General features: G+C 36.1%; 1 protein-coding gene across 10 annotated transcripts in view; it reads right to left on the reverse strand.

Moving 5' to 3' along the window:
- Cntln (centlein) overlaps nucleotides 1-24,504 on the reverse strand; it is a 235,960-nt gene that overhangs the window by 97,762 nt on the left and 113,694 nt on the right. For 7 of the 10 annotated variants that reach the window (XM_050157430.1, XM_050157428.1, XM_050157427.1 and 4 more), the window contains 2 exons: nucleotides 15,520-15,641; nucleotides 14,036-14,158 (listed from right to left, as the gene is read on the reverse strand). In XM_050157430.1, coding sequence (XP_050013387.1) covers nucleotides 14,036-14,158; nucleotides 15,520-15,641 — 245 coding nt within the window. The remainder of the gene's footprint in view (nucleotides 1-14,035; nucleotides 14,159-15,519; nucleotides 15,642-24,504) is intronic. The other 3 variants (XM_050157431.1, XM_050157429.1, XM_050157433.1) reach the window with 1 other exon arrangement.

Below are 24,504 nucleotides of genomic sequence, written 5' to 3' on the forward strand. Positions count from 1 at the left end.
GAGTTTTAATAGCAAGAATAACAAAAACAAAGTTACCAAGGATCCTAAACAAAATCATACTGGTTCCATGATACTAGAGTCTAACAGGATGAAATGGCCTGTGGAGCTCTGAAAGAGAATGGCCACCATCAGCTGATATATTTGAATACTTGTCCTTAGTTGGTAGAACTGCTTGGGAAGCATTAGGAAGTATTTCCTTGCTGGAGGAGGTGTGTCACTGGGAGCAGGATTAAGGTTTCAAAAGACTTATTCAATTTTAGTGTGCCCTCTGCCTCCCAACTGTGGTTTGAGATATAAACTCTTAGCTGTTCTTGGTGCCATCACTTTGCTCAGACATCATAAACTTGAAGTCTTTGGAACTATAAGCCCGATTAAGTATTTTCTTTTATTAAAAAGGAAAAGGGGGGCAGACGGCGCAGGCAGAAGTCACAGGCAGACGCTAGGACAGGCACGGCCGCGGGAGGGCCCCAGGCGGCAGGAATGGTGCAGCTGCAGACGATGTAGGCCCCAGGGGACCAGCGCGCAACACCAAGAGCAGATCGCCCCACTACAATTAAATCAAAAAGGTATGCCTTTGGTTGGCGAGGTCCCTGGCAAACGAGGAGCCGGGTCCTGTTCCTAAAGACCCTTCTGAGGGGTGAGAGGAAACAGAGCAAGGGCATTTTGTAAGAGGAGCCCCTGGCCAGCAGGGAAATCTGAACCAGTTTTAAAAGACCCATTAGAGAGCATCGATAGGAGGAGATGAGCAGGCACGCCAAGGCAAAAATTCACCCAATAATCTCAAAAACAACATGAAAGCACCAGAACCCAATGATGTTACAACAGAAGGACTTGAACACCCTAACACAGAAGAAGTGGAAAAAATTGACTTTATAAAAGCAATAGAGTCCCTTAAATGACATGTGAAAAGGGCCCTTATAGAAATGGATGAGAAGTATAACAAAAAGTTTGAAGAAATGAGTAAATACGTACATGATACCCTGGGAAACCAAGAAAAAACGATCAAACAGGTAATGGAAACAGTTCAAGAATTGAAAACTGAAATGGAAGCAAAAAGAAAACACAAATGGAGGACCAGTTGGATATCGAAAATCTAGGTCAACGAGCAGAGCCTACAGAAACAAGCATAATCAATAGAATACAAGAGATAGAAGAAAGAATGAGGACACCATAGAGAAAATAAACGCACTGATCAAAGAAAACAGCAAAGCCAACAAATTCTCATCACAAAACATTCAGGAAATATGGGACACAATAAAAAGACCAAACCTAAGAATAAAAGGAATAGAAGAAGGAGAAGAGTCACAGCTCAAAGGCCCAGAAAATATTTTTAACAAAATTATGGAAGAAAACTTTCCCAACATAAAGAAAGATATTCTTTTGAATATTCAAGACGCATACAGAACACCAAACAGACTGGATCAAAGAAAAACATCCCCTCGCCATATAATAAACAAAACACGAAATACACAGGTTAAAGAAAGAATATTAAGAGCTGCAAAGGAAAAAGGCCAAGTAACCTATAAAGGTAAACCGATCAGACTTACACCTGACTTCTCTATGGAACGACGAAAGCCAGAAGATCCTGGATAGAGGTACTTCAGAAACTAAGAGACCACGGATGCAAACCCAAACTACTACACCCAACCAAGCTACTGTTAACTATCAATGGAGAACACAAGACATTCCAGGATAAGAACAAATTTAAACAATACGTAGCCACAAATCCAGCTCTACAGAAAGTAATAGAAGGAAAATCGCAACCCAAGGAATCCAACATTGCCAACACTGCCTACAATAACTCAGGCATCTAGTGATCTTTCACCAGCACGACACAAAGAAAGGAGACACACAAACTCTACTACCAAAAACAATAAGAATAACCGGAGTAAACAACCACTGGTCATTAATATCACTTAATATATTAATGGGCTCAATTCACCTATAAAAAGGCACAGGCTAAGAGATTGGATACAAAAACAGCAGGATAAAACATTCTGCTGTTTGCAAGAAACACATCTCAACCACAAAGACAGGCATCTACTCAGAGTAAAGGGTTGGGAAAAGGTGTTTCAAGCAAATGGTCCTAAGAAAAAGCAGGTGTGGCCATACTAATTTTTAACAAAACTGACTTCAAACTAAAATCAATCAGAAGAGATTGAGATGGACACTTTATACTCATAATAGGAACAATTCATCAGGATGACATCTCAATCCTGAATATCTACACCACTAATATAAAAGCACCCACTTATGTAAAAAAAATATTACTAGAACTCAAGGCAGACATCAAACCACACACACTAGTAGTAGGAGACTTCAACACACCTCTCTCTCCAATGGACAGGTCAATCAAACAGAAACCTAATAGAGAATTAAGAGAATTATTGGAGGTAATGAAGCAAATGGACTTAACAGACATCTACAGAACACTCCACCCAAATAGGAAAGAATATACCTTCTTCTCTGCAGCTCATGGAACCTTCTCAAAAATTGACCATATACTCGGAAACAAAGGAAACCTCCACAGATACAAAAGAATATCAGTGTCCACCTGTGTCTTATCAGATCACCACGGATTAAAGTTAGAAGGCAACAACTATGCTACCCCCAGAAAGCCGACAAACTCATGGAAACTGAACAGTCAACTACTGAACCACACCTGGGTCAAGGAAGAAATTAAGAAAGAAATTAAAGTCTTCCTTGAATTTAATGAAAATAAAGAGACAACATACTCAAACCTATGGGACACGATGAAAGCAGTGCTAAGAGGAAAGTTCATAGCACTAAGTGCCCACTTAAAGAAAACAGAGAAAGCATACATTGGGGACTTAATGGCACACCTGAAAGCTTTAGAAAAAAAAGAAGCAGAGGTGCCCAGAAGGAGTAGAAGACTGGAAATAATCAAACTGAGGGCAGAAATCAACAAAATAGAAACACAGAAAACAGTCCAAAGAATCAATGAAACAAAAAGTTGGTTCTTGGAGAAAATCAACAAGATCGACAAACCCCTATCCAAACTAATTAAACAACAGAGATAGAACACGCAAATATATAAGATCAGAAATGAAAAGTGGGACATCAAAACAGACACAGAGGAAACTCAGAGAATCATTAGATCTTACTACAAAAGCCTGTATGCCACAAAACTGGAAAATACAAAAGAAGTGGACATTTTTTTAGATAAGTACCATATACCAAAACTAAACCAAGACCAGGTGAAAGATCTAAATAGACCTGTTAGTCGCGAAGAACTAGAAACTGTTATCAAAAATCTCCCTTCCAAAAAAAGACAAGAACCAGATGGTTTCATTGCAGAATTCTACCAGAACTTCCAAGAAGACCTAATACCTATACTCCTTGATGTATTTCACAATATAGAAACAGAAGAGTCATTGCCAAATTCCTTTTATGTAGCTACAGTTACCCTGATACCAAAACCACACAAAGACCCAACCAAGAAAGAGAATTACAGGCCTATCTCACTCATGAATATCGACGCAAAAAATCTCAATAAAATACTGGCAAACCGAATCCAAGAACACATTAGAAAAATTATCCCATTATGACCAAGTAGGCATCCCAGAGATGCAGGGCTGGTTAAACATACGCAAATCTATCAATGTAATCCACCATATAAATAAACTGAAGAAAAAACCATATGATCATTTCATTAGATGCTGAAAAAGCATTCGACAAAATTCAACACCCCTTTATGATAAAGGTCTTGGAGAGACTAGGGATACAAGGGTCATACCTAAATATAATAAAAGCTATTTACAGCAAGCCAACAGCTAACATTAAACGGAAAAATCTCAAAGCCATCCCACTAAAATCAGGAACACGACAAGGATGTCCACTCTCTCCATACCTCTTCAATATAGTGCTTGAAGTTCTAGCAATAGCAATAAGACAACATAAGGGGATCATGGGGATTCGTATTGGAAAGTAAGAAGTTAAGCTTTCGTTATTTGCAGATGATATGATAGTATACATAAGCAACCCCAAAAACTCTGCCAAAGAACTCCTACAGCTGATAAACACCTTTAGTAATGTGGCAGGATACAAGATCAACTCCAAAAAAATCAGTTGCCTTCCTATACACTAAGGATAAAGAAACAGAGAGGGAAATCAGAGAAGCATCACCTTTCACGATAGCCACAAATAACATAAAATATCTTGGGGTAACTCTGACCAAGGAAATGAAAGATCTATATGAGAAGAACTTTAAGTCTTTGAAGAAAGAAATTGAAGTGGACACCAGAAAATGGAAGGATCTCCTCTGCTCTTGGATTGGGAGGATCAACATAGTAAAAATGGCAATACTACCAAAAGCAATCTATAGATTCAATGCAATCCCCATCAAAATTCTTCACAGATCTGGAGAAGACAATAATCAACTTTATATGGAAAAACAAAAAAAAAAACCAGTATAGCCAAAATAATCTTAAACAATAAAGGACCGTCTGGAGGCATTACCATCTCTGACTTCAAACTCTATTACAGAGCTACAGTATTAAAAACAGCTTGGTATTGGCATAAAAACAGAGAAGTCGACCAATGGAATCGAATAGAAGACCCTGACATTAACCCACAAACATATGAACACCTGATTTTCGATAAAGGAGCTAAAAGTATACAATGGAAAAAAAGAGAGCATCTTCAACAAATTGTGCTGGCAAAACTGGATGGCAACCTGTAGAAGAATGAAAATAGATCCATATCTATCACAATGCACACGTATAACCCCAGCAGCACAGACATAAGGGCCTCATTAAATAAATGGGACCTCCTGAGACGGAGAAGCTTCTGTAAAGCAAAGGACACAAAGGCAACCCACTGACTGGGAGAAAATCTTCACCAACCCTGCAATTGACAAAGGTCTGATCTCCAAAATATATAAAGAACTCAAGAAACTAGACTGTAAAAGGCTAATCAACCCAATTATAAAATGGGGCACTGAGCAGAACAGAGAATTCTCAACAGAAGAAGTTCAAATGGCCAAAAGACACTTAAGGTCATGCTCAGCTTCCTTAGCCATCAGGGAAATGCAAATCAAGACAACTTTAAGATACCATCTTATACCTGTCAGAATGGCTAAAATCAAAAACACCAATGATAGCCTTTGCTGGAGATGTTGTGGAGTAAGGGCTACACTCATCCATTGCTGGTGGGAATGCAAACTTGTGCACCCACTTTGGAAAGCAGGAAATTCGGGATCAACCTACCTCTGGACCCAGCAATACCACTCTTGGGACTATACCCAAGAGAGGCCCATCATACAACAAAAGTATATGCTCTACTATGTTCATAGCAGCATTGTTTGTAATAGCCAGAACCTGGAAACAACCTAGATGCCCTTCAATGGAAGAATGGATGAAGAAAGTATGGAATATATACATATTAGAGTACTACTCAGCAGTAAAAAACAAGGACTTCTTGAATTTTGCAAGCAAATGGAAAGAAATAGAAAACACTATCCTGAGTGAGGTAAGCCAGACCCAAAAAGAGGAACATGGGATGTACTCACTCATATTTGGTTTCTAGCCATAAACAAAGGACATTGAGCCTATAATTCGTGATCCTAGAGAAGCTAAATAGGAGAACCCAAAGAAAAACATATAGGCATCCTCCTGAATGCCTTCATCAGGCGATAAAAGGAGACAGAGACAGAGACCCACATTGGAGCACCAGACAGAAATCTCAAGGTCCAAATCAGGAGCAGAAGGAGAGAGAGAGCACAAGCAAGGAACTCAGGACCGTGAGGGGTGCACCCACACATTGAGACAAGGGGGATGTTCTATCGGGAACTCACCAAGGCCAGCTGGCCTGGGTCTGAAAAAGCCTGGAATAAACCCGGACTTGCTGAACACAGCGAACAATGAGGACTACTGAGAACTCAAGAACAATGGCAATGGGTTTTTGATCCTACTGCAGGTATTGGCTTTGTGGGAGCCTAGGCAGTTTGGATGCTCACCTTACTAGACCTGGATGGAGGTGGGTGGTCATTGAACTTCCCACAGGGCAGGGAACCCTGATAGCTCTTTGGGCTCACGAGGGAGGGGGACTTGATTGGGGGAGGTAAATGGGAGGCCGTGGTGGGGAAGAGACAGAAATCTTTAATAAATAAATAAACGGAAAAAAAGAAAAAGAAAAAAGGAAGGAAGGAAGGAAGGAAGGAAGGAAGGAAGGAAGGAAGGAAGGAAAATGAGGGCAGAGGGGGAGATGGCTTCTGAGGAAGGATACTGAAGTTAACCTTTAATCTCCACATACATGTGTACATACACATACAGGTCCACACATGTTCATTCACACTCTTTCATAGATGTGTGCCTAGACACACATGAACACAAACTTCTGTTAATACCTATACTTGCAAATCATCTTCTGAGTTGTTCAACACATTTTCACATACTTGTAAGCCTTCGAAATATGAAAATAAAGCAAATCTTTTTCTATGACCTATGAGAGCTTTCCTGAAACAGATGACATTCTAGGACATAAAACAAATCTTTACAAATTCAGAAAGTCTGAAATCACTGTTTGTATCTTATTTGGCCACAATGCTATAAAACAAAATTGATAGCCAACAAATTTATAATAAAAACACAAACTTATGGAGATTAAACAACTTATTGCTGAATGGTGAATGGATCAAAGAAAAAACCAAGAAAGATATAAAAAATTTTCTAGAACTATATAAAATTGGAAACACAACACTAAAAGGTCATACTAAAAGCTGTCCTCTGAGGGAAATTTATAGCTCAAAGTTTCTTCATTAAAAAGTCAGAAAGAGCACAAATAACTGACTTCATAACAATGCAACTCAAAACTTTGGAACAAACCAAATCCAAACCCAGGAAAAGGCAAGAAATAGAAAGATAAAGAAATCAATGAAATAGAAAGGAAAGAAGGAACAAAGGAAAGAATACAAAGAACCAACAAATCTTACAGCTGGTTCTTTGAGAAAATAAACAAGAGTAAAAAAACATTTTCCCAACTAACCAACTTCAACTAAGCAAATACCCAAACTAATAGAACCAGAAATGAATAGGGAAACACCAAAAAAAAATCCAGAATATTTAAGGGTATATTTTTAAAACCCACACTCCATTAAGCTGAAAAACAAAAAAAGAAATGAAAGAATTTATAGATTCATCAAAATTATAAAATTAAACTAGGAAGAAGTCAGAAATTAATCAAACCAATTAAAAAAGAGGTGATTAAAAGTTGTGGTTGTTTGGCTGAGAATGATCCCTATAGGCTTATCCATTTGAATATGTGGTCCCCAATTGGTGGAATTGTCTGGAAAATAAGAGGAGGTGTGGCTTTGTTGGAGGAGATTTGGCCTAATGGAGGAGGTTTATCATTAGGGGCAAGCTTGAAGTTTCAGGAGCCTACAGCATTCCAGTTGGCTCTTACTTCCTGTGTCTTGTGGCGGTTGTTTCAACATTTAAGCTCTCAGTTAATTCTCCAATGCCTGCCTGCTTACCTGCTGCCATGCTCACCACCCTGATGGCCATGGACTCACCCTCTGAAACTGTAAGCAAGCCTCCAAGTAAATGCTTTCTTTTATAAACTGCCTTGGTAAAAGGGTCATTGTTGTGGGATATTTTAACTATGTAAAGATGTATTGCATTTGTTTATACTGCAGAATATTACTTTAACTGTGCAAAAGTGAGTTACATCTGTTTATGCTGCATTTGTTTAACGATGTTATGGATGTATGTTTAATTATGCAAACATGTGTTGCATTTGTTTCACCTTGCCTGCCTAAGGCACCTGATTAGTCTAATAAAAAGCTAAATAACCAGTTGCTAGGCAAAGGACAAGAGGGGTTGGCAGAAAGAGAGAATAAATAGGAGGAGAAACAGGTTCAAAAAGAATGAGAAGAAGACAAGGGAGAAAAAGAGGGACATGCCCAAGACAAGAAACCAAGTAGCCACCAGCCAGCCAGACTTGAGAAGCAGTGAAAGTAAAATATAAAGAAGGAACAAAAAGTAAAAAGCCCTGAGGCAAAAGATAAAGAGAAACAGGTTAATTTAAGTTTAAAGAACTAGCCAGAAACTAGCCTAAGCTAGACTAACATAACTAATAATAAATCTCTGATTTGGGATCTGGTTAGTGGTACTAATAGAAAAAGCCTGGTACAGGTCATACATTGTCTAATTTTATGTCAACTTGACACAAGGCATAGTTATATGAAAGGAGAGAACCCCAATTAAGGAAAATCCTCCATAAGATTTGGTTGTAGGACATTTTCTTAATTAGTGATTGATGCTCTTGGTCATGGTGTTTTGTCACAAGAATAGAAACTCTAAAACAGTTCTCCACACAGTAACAAAACGTAACTAAGACAAATAGTAATTAAATGCTATCTAGCTAAAAAGTGCCCAGGGATCAATGTATTCACATCAGAATTCTACGGAGCAGAACAAATCCTTCTTAAGGTTTCAAAAGAATAAAACCAGAAGAAATACTTCCAAATTCCTTCTATGAAACCAGTATCTATTCAATATCAAAACCAGGTAAAGACACAATAGAAGAAAAAACCTATAGGTCAATATCCCTGATAAACATAGACTCAAAATGGTCAAGTAAATAACTACAAACAGAAGACAGACATACAACAAAATGATTATACACTATGACCAAGTTTCCATTGGCCCTGAAATGGAGGGACGGTTCAACATATACAAATCAATGGAAGTAATAAGTCACATAAATGGACTTAAAGACAAAAATAAATCACTAAGATCATCTTAATAGATGAAGAAAATCATTTGAAAAATATAATATGCTTTAATAATGTAAGTCCTAGAGAATACAGGGCTAGAGGAAATCTATTTCAACATAATAAAAACTATACATAAGAAACACACAATCACCAACATCCTAAATGGAGAAATTCGTGAAAGAATTACATTTAATTTAGGAATGAGACAAAGATGACTACTGTACCCACTTCTATTCAACATTGTGCTTGAAAAACTAGCTTGAAAAATAAGGCAAGAAAAGGAAATTAGAGGGATACAAATAGGAAAAGGGGTGAAATGATCCATATTTGCTTATGTCATGATGCTATATATCAGAGATGCGATTATTCTTGCCATCCAAAGTTCCAAAAATCTTTCTCATTCTTCCAAAACAACATGACCAGGTTCTTCACAGGAGCCCACTCTCTGACAGAACTTCTGTATTAGTAACCTTTCCACTGCTTTGATAAAATAAGATGACCAATGCAACTTCAAGAAGAGCTTATTTGGACTTACAGTTCCAGAAGGGAAGAGTCCATCATGGTGGGACACCGCAGTAAGTAGCAGACATGGGGAGGTTTAGAACTCATTTCTGTATCTGGAAGTACACACACACACACACATACACACACACACAGAGAGAGAGAGAGAGAGAGAGAGAGAGAGAGAGAGAGAGAGAGAGAGAGAGAGAGAGAGAGAAAGAGAGGAGAGAGAGATACAAAAGAGAGAGAAAGAGAGAATATATTTCTGAAATTTGGAATTGAAATTAACCCTTGACTTTTTATCTCAAAGTCAATAGCCAATGACATATTCCTTCTGGAAAGGCCATATCACCTAAACTTAATCAGACAGTGCCACCAACTGAGAACCAACAAATGTCCTACACTGTGAAGGACTTTTCTCACTCAAACCACCAATAATACTTATGTCAGAATAATCTGAAAAATATTTTAAAGCAGTCAAAACTAAAATTCTCTAAGGAACTATGGTAAACATTTCTATAATAAATAAAATACAGTTTCAGTTAATAAATAGGTTATATAAAGAATAACCAAATAGATATTTTCACCTAAAATTTATAATTTAAAAATGTACTGTGTGGATATAATATAAGAAACAACACTAGAAATGAGCTCATCTATACAGACACAAAGCAGGTTGAAAAACACTTGAACAGTGTCTTGGGACCTATGGGGCAAAAGTCTATTTTGCCACTAGAATCCTAATGGTGGAATGAAAAAATATTTACAGAGACCAGCTCAAAACTCTGAAATTTGGCAAACTTTTCCTAGTGTTTTAAAAGACTGAGAGAGTCCAAAACAAACTATATCCAAAATAATCCATGCCAAAACATTTTAGTATCAAGCTTCTGAAAAAATATAACAAAATGAGATATTATTGAAAGCAGGCAAAAATGAGGCATTATCTATAGGAGAAAAATCATTCAAACAGTGCCTTTCTCATCACAGACCACTGGGACATGGTCTGTGTAAGTGGCACGTTTTCCAAATGCTTAAGAATTATCCAATTCCAAAACATATTCTCAAAGATCCTGCAAATTCAAAATATAAAACTGTAAAAAAATTAAGACAAAGCAAGTAAAAAATAAATCCTATGGCAGACTTATCTCTGACATAAAGACGTAACTTACTACTAGACACTTAACAATGTATAATCAGAAATCAAAATAAAGATCATAACAGTATTTATGATAGATCTAAAACTTAAATGCTTTGTTCCATATCTAACACGGATTTTTTGTTTGTTTGCTTGTTTGTGACTGTGTCTCATTCTGGAACACAGGCTAGCCTGGGCCTCATCACCTCCCTAACAATAGCTTCCCAAGAGGGATTAAAAGTGGGCACCACCACAGCAGCTAACAAATATATGTGACATACAGAGCATGTAAGCTACAATATCTAATACTAATGAAATCAAAAGCCCAACTAATTCATTGACATGTTTCTTTTTTGAAAATGTAGGCTTAATATAGTTAGTGCTTTTACTCTTCCCCAAACATCTCTGAGCTGTAGTTCAGTTCCAATCAAAGTTCCTACCTGAGTTTCTTACTAAAGAATTTGTGTTTTCAAAGTCTTTTTTTCATACTTAAAAACCTATATAGCAGAACAAAGTACATAGAAGGGTCATAACAATTCTGAAGTTTAACACATTGTGGAAGCGTCAACTATCACAACAGTACAGTCTTTGTAAAATTTAGGTATTGAGATGAATGGAATAAAATGGTCATATATTTAGGTACAAAGAAACAGTATGAGCTGATACTTAACAGCTAAACGGCTATTTATTGAGAAAAATATCCTTTTGAAAAATGATGCTGGTACAATTGGATATATGTTTTCAGCAAAACATACTTTGGCCTATAATACATAACTTACACAAAGGATAGCTCTAAATGGATCAAGGATGCAAATATAAAACAAAGCATTTTAAAATATGGGATAAAGTGCTATATAAAAATAATGACAAATAAATAATGTGAGAAAAATAATGGTTAGATATAACATCAAAACCATGATATAAAAAAATCAGATTACATTTAAAAAATATAATTTCTTTATTAATTCTTTGGGTATTTCACATCATGGAGCACAACTCCACTCATCTCTCAGTTCTCCGAATCTGCCCTTCACCCTTGCAGCATCCCCGCCACCTTCCAAAAGCAAGATAAGAACAAAGAAAATAAGCATGTATGAAGCCAACAGCCGTCGGGTCTGGAGCTGGGGAGATGCTCAGAGGACAAAGGCATCTGCCCCAGAGAGACTGACAGCCTGGTTTAGGTTCTGGGAACCCAGCTCAAAGCTAGAAGCCTGGACAAGGGTCTGTGGCCACAGTACTCCTATGGCATAATGGCAAACAATTTTACATAAACACTCGATGGATATTTGATACTGCAAGACGGAACAGCTTCACAGTCTTCAGAGTTGACTGATATTTTGATTTATAATAGTCACTGCTGAGAATATTGCTCAGCATGAAATGCCAGAAATATGTTTTGGAACATCTAAGTAATTAAATTTTGTCCTAATCTCTAGCCAAATTCTATTTAATGACTTTTTTTAATGAAGCAAGTCAGCAACTCAAGTAGCAGTTTTTAAAATCACTCAAAAAGAAAAATATTTAAAACAAAAACTAAAAATAGTTAAAAGTCCTTGTTTTTCAAAATACAGAGCATAAAAGTCTAATATACATCAAATCATTGCAGTGCATAGCATACAGTAGTTCAATTTTGTTTGTTTCTTTGTTTGAGATAAAAGTTTATCTATGTATTCTTGGCTGGCCCAGTACTGGCTACATAGGCAAGGCTGGCCTCCAACTTGCTGAGAACCTCTTCCTTTGTCTTCCAAGTGCTAGGATGATATGCCGGAGCCACTATGCCTGGCTTCTTCAGCATTCTTTATGAAGAATATTTCATTACTTTTTACTGCTTTAAGTATTACCTAAAAATAACTATATAGTAAGTGGCTATTTACACTCATGAATTTAAACAGGCAGCCAAGAAAAATTTTGATGGTTTAATAATGACTCAGCCTTCCACTAGAGAGCTATTCATGGTGTGGTAACACCTCAGAGTGAAGGATTAGGCTTCTGAGTTGCCAAACATTTTAAAACTGATTCTTTACATTTTTTTTTATTTCTTTAATGAGTAAAATACTATAACTATAATTCTCTTGTAGTTAATAGCTACCTGAATTTTCTTGAGTAGGTTGGCTCTAACAGCCAGTTAGAGAAGGTCTCTTGTTTAATTCATTTCATACAAAATTAAGGTAGTACGGGTACATGCTACAGTATGGATGAGCTTTAGAACTATATTAGTGAAAGATGTGGCTACAAAGATTTTATGAAAAATTGAGAATAGGCAAATCTAAAAGGAGAGAAAATAGATTAGTATGTAATTGCCTAAGGTTGGAAAAGTAGATAGAGGGTTGGTTGTATAGGCTTTTGTAGAGGCAATGAAAATGTCCTAAAATAAGCTGCATTAATAGATAATATAGAAATCTTTGAATGTGCTTTGAATTATATTTAATATGGGAGAATTATATGGTTTTTGAATTATATTTCAATAAAGCTATTTAAAATAATCAGAAATGCTTGAGCCAAAAATTTATATAGTCTGTAAAATAAACTTCATGAGAAAAGACTTAGTTATTGGCATTTAATATCCAGCTATAATAGAAAATAGTATACTTTAGGAGGGAAGTAAGAATATATATTTAAAAATATGACATGGTTATTTCCTCAAAAGTTTAGCATTATATAGAAAAGGATCAACACTTATGCATATTACAAATAAAGAAGCTTTAAGCTTACAATTAATAATAATCAATGACAGTTAATTACAATATGCCACATGATGCTAATTCTAGCAAGCTAAATAATATCTGGACTTTCAAAAATCTTTACAATTCACATGTCAAAAATTCACTCTAAACAAAAACAAAGAGAGGGACTAATTGTATTAGTATATCTCTTTTTATCTCAAAACAAAACAGAAAAATGGTCTTTCTTTGCTAAGCTAACTATAATAGTCTGTGAATTATAAGATCAAGCAAGCAAACTGTATGTTTTCTAAAATATGAGTATCCTTCATCAAGTTTTATACTTAGGGCAGCTAAAAGACCTATGTGGAGAATCAGCATTAAACCCAAAGGACAGGTATTGCAAGGCAAGAAAGAAGGCAATTCCCTCGTGTCTTTTGCAGGTCACTACCAAGGACCATGTTAGCAGATCCACACCAGACCCTTAACAGGCAGTTCTGCTGCTACCAGTAATTAGCTTGGACAGCTCTGGCTCCAAGAGTAGCAGCAAGGCTACACCATAATGAGCTCAGCTGGGATTAGCAGGACAGGGCAGGGAACCAAGAGAGCTCAGGCATTCTGCATTGCGTATATATCTAGGAGATCAAACAAGGATGGCTGGCTAGGTTATCCCCTCTCCACCTCATTCCAAAAATGAAGCACGGCAGTGTCTAAAATACAGGCTAATGAAGAGCGACACCCTCTACAGATGAGAGCCACATTAATTAACACAATCCCAAGATCATATTATTTAGCTTCTGTTGGCGCTAACAAATGTGCAACCTGTTATTTCATAAGTATATATATATATATATATGAATATATACATACATATAGTCTTGTTTATTAATCTCAGATAATGTCATTTTCAAAATTTAAAAGAGACTTCTGTAATAAGACTGTGAGTAACAAGAAAACTCTCAGATTATTTATCCTGTTTTCTATTGTTACAAAGAAACTTACTTTTGAACCATCAACTCTCGATTTTCTCTTTTGAAATATGCCAGTTCGTTCCACACAGCATCAGAATCTTCTTGTTGAAGTTGTTGAGGATGTGCTCGCTTCATTTTTCTGGTTTCAGTCCTACTTTTAAAATGAAAAATTCACAGCATATTCAAAGTGCTATGAAGTTTATTTATACATTCCTTAAAATCCAGAACTATGCAATGACCAAATCTCAATTACTAATTTAATTTTACTATTTCTTGGATGACTTTCCCTAATACCTAAGCATGTCAAAATTAAAGTCCTATATCATAATTTCCTAAAGTTAAATTGCTACCATGAAAAGCAAACTTTTAAGTAGACATATGATATTAATAAACCTAAGGGTTTATTTCTCTCGTTTATTCTAGTATAATAGCAATAAAACATACACTGTAGGATTACAAGTCTACAAAAAAAGAGATGAGCAATCGATTCATCTAGAATTTTCTGACATCCAATCTGCATGTGGTAAAGATGCCTTAGCACAGACAAGTTATTAATAGTGACTATGTCAGAAAGCAGTTTGCACTCTTGTAGGTGTCACTGCAAGCTGGGTGAGCTGAGGTTAAAGCTAGGGAAAGCTGCTTCATCACTGCTTCACTGAAATGCAACGTGAAGCATTTCCCATTCGTCAACGGAAAAGATTAGATGTGACAATTATCTACAACTGAGGCCAAATGCCCTTTATAGCTTCATTCTCGGTGCATAAAACAAACTTCGCTTTTAGTTTTTAAAAGTGCTGTACTGGCCAAGTTAGAAACTACTTCTCTACAGAACAGACCAACGTGTATCATCAACAGTGCCCTAAAGGATCCATCTCAAAGTGGGAAGGAAGTAGATTTTCTATGCTCATTCAGTCCTTTGCCCTCTGTTGATACTGTTAACAAGGGAGCAACTTACGACTAACCAAGATCTGAACACCTGTTCAGAGCAATTGAACTGAGACTGCCAATTCATTCAGATAAGCTGAAGTTAAGAAACTGATGGATAGTAAAGATCTTCAAACTGCAGACTAGGTTGAAATAGTTTTAAGGTGGTTAACTATACATGTAGGTTTCATATTTCTACTGTCTTTCCATTAAAATGTAAATACTTTGGGGGGTTATAAAATTTTAATGCCAGTATTTTATTTATTTAAAAGCAGTTCTTCAATAATACAAATATTAACTGGTTTTACTTTGAATTATAGACTTTTATTAAGCTAGTCTATTGATAGTAAAGACATACATTGCTCATAATCACCTTCTGCCAATGACATCTGTAAATGAGGAAAATCTATAGTTATAGCTAGCACATTTTGTTGTTTTCATTTGTTATGGTCTCCACTAAAATATTCACAGTAAAGATTTGACTACCAAATAATTTCTCTAAAACCAAACAAAGGCCATTAAAACACCTATATAATGCTCTCCACTCCATTTAATATTTAGGGGAATGCCGTTATGAGCTATGTAACTCACATGCCACTGTCTTCTTCCCACTGCTTTAATTGCTCTTTTACTGCTCTGTAGTTGGTATGTAACATCTGTAGCCTTTCCTTGCGTTTTTCATGGGCATCTCTTAGCTCATCATTTTCTTGGCTCTATAGAATACAAAAAGCAAGTGTATTAGTATGAAACACTATTGATATAATGATTCAAAAATTACTCATCTAGAGACAAAATTTGAGGGAACACCATGTGTAACCATGAGTACATTTATAATACTTATTTCAGCCAAAACCATTTTTCCTGTAGTCAGAGATAGATTAACTCAACCAATTCACTGCATTTTTGGATCACATTTTATATGTCAAATTAGTTTCATTCTTTTTCTTGCTATTAGTTCATAGACAATCAAATATTCAAAAATTTATTTCAGAAACACTTTTTTCTATCAACAACACAAGGATTATTCATACTAAGTGAAAATTATTTTATTAAAGATATAAGGATATTACTCACAGTAGGAGCAATTCTTAAGGCCATGGAACCATAATTCACAAGTAATAACGCACAGGATTTCACAGCAGGAAAAAAACAGGACATGTTCTACAAACAGTGTAATTTAACATTTGGGTGCTACTATGAATACTGGAAAGGGGAGAAATAATCGTACTGGTTTTAAAAGAGTTAAAATAAAAATCAAAGCATTTACTTGTGACATCAACACATAGATTAAATTATACCAGTCAACCACGTTAAAGTGTATAGCAAATGAGAGAACTGTTCATTAGATACAGCCATATTACACAGTCCAATCTCCTGGACCTTAGAAAATGTATTTATGTTACTATACTATTTATGAACTGTGTTTCTCCAACTAAAACAAGTAACCTCCTGAGCTTTTGTGCCCCAAGGGAAGTACAGATGAAAATTTATAAAAGCAATCAGGAACTGCAGAGGTGGCTCAGTAGTTCAGAGTGCTTACACCCACATGGTAGCTCATAACCCTCTGCAACTCAAATTCAACAAGATCTGACACCTTCTTCTGGCCTTCGTGGGCACCAGACACGATACATACATACACACATACAGGCAGGCAGGCAGGCAGGCACGCACGCACGCACACGCGCACACACACACACACACACACACACAGAGAGAGAGAGAGAAAGAGAGAGAGAGAGAGAGAGAGAGAGAGAGAGAGAGAGAGAGAGAGAGAGAGAGAGAGAGATTCAGGCAAAACACTCATACTCACAAAATAAGAGTATGAATCTTTAAAGGCACACTATTTCTATATGGTAAACTTCTGTGGTTAATTGTTTGGGGAAGCAGGTACTCTCTAGCTTAAAGAGATGCAAAATGAGTAGGCATTTGGAACTCAGATTTGAATTCCATTCTGAGAGATTTTTCTGTTAGTTACATAATCTTGCAAACACAACTAAGTTCAAGTTCTTTTTCTACAAAACACAGACTAGAAAACAAAGGCTTACAGGCAGAAGCCTGACAGCAGCCCTTCCCCAGAGGCACACACAGTAAGACTGAGCATCTGTTATCATCCTTTCTCCGGGTATTAACAGTGATGGCTTTAGTTTTTAGAATTCACTGCTTTCTTGGCCATTTCCTGCTCATCGATGTTAGAAGATAATATTAATAGTTTGCATCATTTTACTCCAATTCCGTCTCATGAGTACTGATACCGTTTACTCTGCTTTTATTCTTCTTCTAGTAGAATTCCTTTATACAGCTATCAGAACTATTGGAGTTATGGGCACGCCATGTTTATAGCAGAGGGAAATGAAAATTTTCCATAAAGAATAAAAGGATGAAAGCAGCACCGCTTGACTGGGGTGTTCAGAAAAACCATTATCTAATAACAGTTTTAGAATATTTCAAACCACTGCTGCAAACTCGTTAAAAAGAAGCATACCGTATTACCCAAAATAGCTACTAAAATTTTAAAACATTTAATTTTGTGACACACATTTAAATTTAGTATCACCATTTCTTCATCTTTTTTTCCTTAGAAGATGTCAATTAAAAAAAAAAAGAAAAGCACCTTGATTTTTGTTTCTTAGAGTAGTACCACAGGCAATATAAAGACTTTTCCTTAGGATGCATCAACAAATGTCTGTTCACCACAGAAAAGATACCTGTGACAAGTCTCCGAAATGATCCTACTCCAAGTCCAGCTATGAGAAACAGTGAATTTATGGGTTTAATTACAGGAGCATGGGTGACTCAAAGGGAGTTTCACTACGAAAATCCCACCCAGGTATGGGTGAAGCCTTCTGTACAAACTACTGAAGGAACGGTAGGGGTTTGCTACTGCAATCATTGAGTAGAACTGTGTAAAATTTGTAACCTTCCAAGCTTTTTGAGATTTATATGTTTTCTTCATTTCTGAGTCTAGAGACTCTTCTTGTGGTGGTTTGAATAAAAATTCAGTTTCTTGATATTTAAAATAAAAGCTATTTATAACACTTGTAAGGAATAAAGAATGAATTAAAACTTAAATTTTCATACTAAACAAATTAAACACTAGTTACCTTATTAGGAATTTTAACAAGCTATGATAGAAATATTTTAATTAAGTAATTTAATTGTAATAAATGTTTATAATATATTAAGATCAAAATACTTTTCAAAAATAAGTTTATAGCTAAACTATGTAAAATCCTTCTATAATAGCTTGCTGTAATTATTCTTCATGAGATCAAATCTATTCCCCAAATATTTATCGTACAATTAATTTTTGAAAAATTATGTTTTTGTTTTTCTGTTATAACTAGAGTCCACAGCTCTATAGGATAAGAAGTGATTACAGGAGAACAATGAACTTCGTTTTAATTTTACTTGTCTCTTCACTGATGTATAATACTCCAGTGCTTTTGTAATTCCTTATAATGTTCTTAAAATGTAAGCTATCAGAAAATGAATTCAAACCAAGGATTATTTATAAATATACATAGTTAATGAGGATATTTAAATATATTTTTCACTCACACATGCTGTGCTATGGAACTCCATTGTCTTCAGAAATAGGGTTAATTGGTATTAAAATGTAGGCAGAGGGCACATTTCACTTTTCCCTCATTCAATACTTTAAGACAGGTATAACCTAAGTTTGTCAAAAGGTGATTACCTCAAAAGAAACTGTGAAAATCAATAACCAAAGACTCTTCATAACCTCACATATACAGCCTCTGCACTGAAACCTAAGTCTTTAATTCCTATTTCATGTATTATAGTGAAAACAAAAACAACAGAATTTTGTCAGAGGAATATTGCCACCACAAGTCACACAACAAAATAAAGTGTAAGAAATGATACAATTTATGTTATTAACTACTAAGTATTCCTAAAAGACACGCAAATATTCCAAGAGTAGCCATTGAATCAGATCCATTCATTGGATCATTCTATAAACATTTACTAAATACTTTCTATATTTTTTCTGAGATGGCTAGAAACCCTGAAACATTAGGAACCAGAATTAATCAAATCGCAACCTGTAACTTTTCTCCATGATTTTGCATATTTATTATTTTTTATTTCAGAAGAACAGAAGTGATTCTTGATCTACTCTTCTGATTTAGTTAAGACAACGTGAATTAGGAGCACAAACTCTGATCAAAAAGCAGTGATTCAGTCTTCAGGGAACAAGAACACATGTTTATAAAAGCTACCAAAACATTATTTTTTCTTCTTATTTTTATTCTTTGAGAATTTCATGTTTGTTAGATGAATATTGATGACGGTGACTTGGAAATAAGTGAACTGCTCCCAGCAGAAGCAGATTGCCTTTTAATCTCAGCAAGAGAGGACGCCAGTCTCTGAAGCAGAGAGGAGAGAGCACACATGAGCATGGGTGGGGGTGGGTATGTTAATAACGTGGGAAAGAATCCGTCTACAGGTCAGTTCCCCCACAGTCTCTAAGTCCTGCACAGCTGCAAAGGTTGGTATGTTATCCTTATCCCTAGCTTCAACTTTCCCATTCAGAGTTTCTCTGCCCACCTGAGGCTTTCAGCTCATTAACTTTCAATTCATGCACACAAGATATTTCAATCACATTCGCCTCCTATTGCCCTGTTCTAACTCCTATCAGATCCACAGCTCCATGTTCCCCTTTCAAATCTATGTTCTCTCTCCTTTCTCTGACAACCTATTGTATATAAAAAGTTAATGACTCTTTCCAATGATTCCATAGGGATACTTAAATTTATCAAAATGTATAAATTTCCTATATAGCAGGGCTATAAAAAATACGCATAAACTGCATGTCTAAGTCAGCACTATTTGTCAACATGACACAGTTTAGAATCATTTCAGAAAAAAATTGACCGAAGAATTGCCTAGGTCAGATATGGCCTGCTGACAAGTCTATGGAAGATTATCTTGATTCTTAGCTGACATAAGGTACAGCCCGCTGTGGGTGGCACCATTCATAGACAGGTAGCCTTAACTACCAAAGAAAGCTACCTACATAAGCGCCTGTAAATTAAGCCAGAAAGCGAGCCAATATAGAGCTGTCCTCCAGGGATTTTGCTTCAGGTTCCTGTCTTGATGCCCCTCAATAATGGACTGTGGAGTGATGGATTCTTGGAAAGATTCTGTCTGCATAGGCTGAGGGACTTATAACTTCAGTGAGTACAGATTTTGGAATATTGTTGATCTGATATCCTAATTACAATTTCCCTCAAGCTATCTTTAACACCCTAAAGAGTATCCTTGGCTACCCAAGAGTGTGACCTAATATCTTAGGCATATTTATTTTGATGTCTTTCATCATCTTCAAAGTAAATAGAACTATAGTACAAAAGTAAGAAGAGCAAAATATGTCAATATTTGTACAAAATTAATAACAGAACTTAATATGAATAATATGCAGATTCAATAAACTATCATTTTAATACTTCCCAAGTGTGTGTATATCCACACACGTATTACATGAGCTAAAGATGAAGTTAATATCTTTCTCCCATCCTTTAATTGACCTGGGTAATTAATTTGGTACCCTACAGCTCCCTGGAGAACATAGCCTTTGTCTTTGGTCTATGAAATCTTCCACAGAACAACATTTGTGGAAACATGAATATATGCGACATAACCAAGTATATATGAGAAATGTGTCTTTATATGTCTAGGGATTTATAATGCACACTGTATGAAAAAGAAATATTTCAATACTTGGCTTACAATAACAATTTAAACCTAAACCATTTTCCCCCACCCTACTCTCATTAACTTCTAGCAAAGTATTCCATAGAAGACCAAGTTCATAACAAAAATTTAACAAATATTAATGGTAATAGTCTAGAACAAAATATTTTAAAATCCAAATACTTATACAGATCACCTTTCTTTCATTCTCAAGAAAAACAACAACAAAGAAACATGTTGTGTCCTAATTCTCATATGTTAGAATATGATCTTTTGGAGATAAGATTTATACAAAAGTTATCAAATAAAAATGAGGTCATTAGGTAGGTCCTAATCTAATATCCTTCTGTTTTAGGATGCTGTAACAAGACACCATGACCACTACAACTCTTATAAAGAAACACATTTAATGAGGGAGCTCTCTTACATACAAAAGTTTACTGCATTATCATGGTGGGAAGCATGGCAGCTTGCAGGCAGACATGATGCTGGAAAAGAAGGTGAGAGTTCTACATCTTGATCTGAAGGTAACAGAGGGAGTATGTATGTCACATTGGGCATAACGTGAGCATACAAGACCTCAAAGCCCACCTCCACAGAGACAGACTTGCTCCAAAATGGTCATACCTACTCCAACAAGGCTTCACCTTCTAATTGTGCCACTTCCTATGGCCCAAGTATTCAAACATATGAGTCTATGGGGTCATTCCTATTCAAAACACCATACCTTCTATAAAGGTAAGATAGAGATACAGGGAGAAAGACATATAGGAAGACAATGTGAAGACATAGGGGAAATGCCACCTATAAAGCAAGGAATACCCAAGCAATGAGAAATGGGGAGAGAGTAAAAGAACGAATACTCAGCAACCAGAGGAACTTGTCTAGCTGATGCCTTGCTATTTGGCTGGCCTGGCTAGCAGAACCTCAAGATAAAGCATTTCCATTGTGCTAAGTCACTCAGCTTGTGGTGGTGCCTTTCAGCAGCTTTGGAAAAGCAAACACATTTATTATCATCACCGTTACTGTTACTATTTGTGGTGCTGGCAACAGAAGCCAGAGCCGTCCACACACTAAGCCTGAATTCTACCACTTGACTTGCATCCCCTAAGCCTCCTGTGAAAAAGTTAACCCCCACTGGGAGGTATTAAGAAGGCAGAAATTAGGGTGAGTCTGGCCGATGTGAGACAAGTGAGATTAGACCAGCTTTTCTTCTGTGAAAACCTTAAGTCTGATAGTAGGAAGAGGGAGAGCACCTCCTGTCTCTCACTGTTGTAAACTGAGCCTCATGACTCTCCACGTGCAGGAATTGGTACCCTAGAGAAACCACTTTTCTGTGTTAGGTACAAATCTCTGGTATTGTGTTATTAGCAAAAGCATATACTAATTAAGTGATTAAATCAGATAACATTCCTCAATCTGTTGAAAATCTCAGTCTAAAAAAAAAAGATTTTCTTTTCTCTTTGCTTGACCATCTATGAGCCAAGACACTGCCTTCCTCTGTCTTTGGGCTCAAACTCAGACTTAGACATGAACTTACACAATGAATCCTAGTTCTACAGCCTTAGGGCTCAGACTAGAACTATACTGTTGACACGCTTACACCTCCAGTTCCAAACTACAGATCTAGAACTTCTCAAATTCTGTGTGAGTCAACTGCAATTTAATATAAATAAAAATATATACATATACACATGCACACACACATGTATATACCTACATATATATTTGGGTATATGTGTAGGTATATACATGTGTATATGTATATGATGCCTGTATATGTATACATACACATATATATGTTATACTGATTCTGGAGAATTCAGAATAAAGCCAATAGAAGCCTTGGTATATAAATTTCAAGAAACATACAAAAGAAAAATGGGCCTAGAGTAGACTTTTTAAAATACCTATGTTTTATGCTCATTCCTGCATTTTTACTCAACACACCATAGACAATAACTTATCATCTTCTTTTCATCTTTCTCTTCTCATCCTTCCTTCCTTCCTTCCTTCCTTCCTTCCTTCCTTCCTTCCTTCCTTCCTTCCTTCCTTTCTTCCTTCCTTTCTCTTTCTATCTCTCTCGCTTTCTCTTTCTTCCCTTCTTCTTTCTCGCTCTTTCTTTGTTTCTGACAGGGTCTTACATAGTCATTCAACATTATAACGTAGCTGAACTTCCAAGCCTCCTGCCTCCTCCTCCTGGCCACTGAGATGGCAGCTGTGCTCTAGAGTCCAGTTTTGTCTAGGGCTGGGATTAAACCAAGGACTATGTTCCTCCTTGGCAAGCACTTTACCAAATGGTCTATATCCCCACACTCTTAGCTAAAGACAAGGTCCTAGAGGGCAAGCAACTCACCCGCCATGTCTTAGCAAGTTGCATAATGAGTGAATAATACATGCTAATTAAAATAATAAATTAATTACTATTGTGTAAACAAATAGACAAGTAACTCTAATATTTTTCTGCATTCTGTGTAAATGAAACTATAAATGCTGGATGAGATAATCTAGATTTTCTTTCTAGTAGAAAGAAAATATGATCATTTTTGTTTGTTCTAGAACAATAGTTAACTATGAATAAACATAAATTAACAGTGGAGAAAAGGCAGAAAAATATTATTTATAATGTATACATAACTGTACCTTGAAACCAATTTTGTTCTAGGAACAACATAAACTAGGCAAAAAAAATCTCCCTAAGAATAACTATATACTACATAAAAAAGAATTGAGCATTTAGGACTGCAAGTTGGCTCAAAGGCCTGCCACACATAAGACGCCAGGTACAACATATAGCATTGCAAAAGGAAAGGCTATGGGGAATCAATTAACTATATGGCAGATACTAAAGTAGGGTAAGAGTTCAGGTGCCTATGAATGAAGAATGAAAAACCACCAACCATATCAAAGTCAGAGAGAAAAATTAAAGCCTTCCTGGGCTTGGGAATAGTGCTCAGTGGTTAAGTACTTGTATAGCAAGTGTGAAGCTCCAGGTTCTATCTCCAGCATCACAAAATGAAATAAACAGATAAATAGATGAGCAAGAAAGAAAGGCACCCAACAGTCACATACCACTAGCTCAGTATGCAGTAAGAACTTCCTCTCAAAAGCAAAGCTCACTAAATATTAATTAGGAAGTACATACTTTCAAAAACAAAACAATAAGATTTATGCTTCTTAAAACGGGCAGAGAATGAATTTAAAGACCACATGAAATGTTCTGTAATGGACTTAGTTGAAATGTAAAAAATAATACATAAATTTATTTGCTATTTTACTATGTGTTTGCATTTGTTTTGCTTTGTTTTGTTTTCACAGGGGTTATAGACTGAACCTGAGGCTATGCAGGCATCGGGAAAGTGCTCTACCATGGACCTACATCCTTAGCTCCATCGGCTTCTCATGTAAAAGTAACTTACTATCACATTCATTAGATTTAGAATCACCTAAGAGACAGGACTCTTGGCTTGTCTGTGAGAAGATGTCCAGAGAGGTTCAGCTGAGAAGGGAAGCTGAACCCTGAATCAAAGTGGCAACACTATCCCATGGATGGAGGTCCAGACCAACTAGCGTTCAATGTTCATTGTCTCCTCTATATAAAAACAAGAAAAGTAACTAATACAGTATCTATAAGTGATCTGAGCAAAGTGAATATGATATTTAACCAAAACGTCTATCATATATAAACAACAGGAAATTATTTTTCTGTTATCTACGGTGTTGTGTTTTTTGTGTCAAAAATACGTAAGAAATTTATTCCCAATTTTATTTGAAATTAATGACTATGTATTTCATTTTTGTGGAGTAAATATTTTTACTACTTTATAATCCTAAGAAATCTGTTTTAAAGACCGTTTTTAT

Source organism: Alexandromys fortis, unplaced genomic scaffold, assembly GCF_014885135.2.
Source record: "Alexandromys fortis isolate MF-2015 unplaced genomic scaffold, M_Fortis_MF-2015_v1.1 scaffold_64, whole genome shotgun sequence".
Taxonomy (NCBI): domain Eukaryota; kingdom Metazoa; phylum Chordata; class Mammalia; order Rodentia; family Cricetidae; genus Alexandromys; species Alexandromys fortis.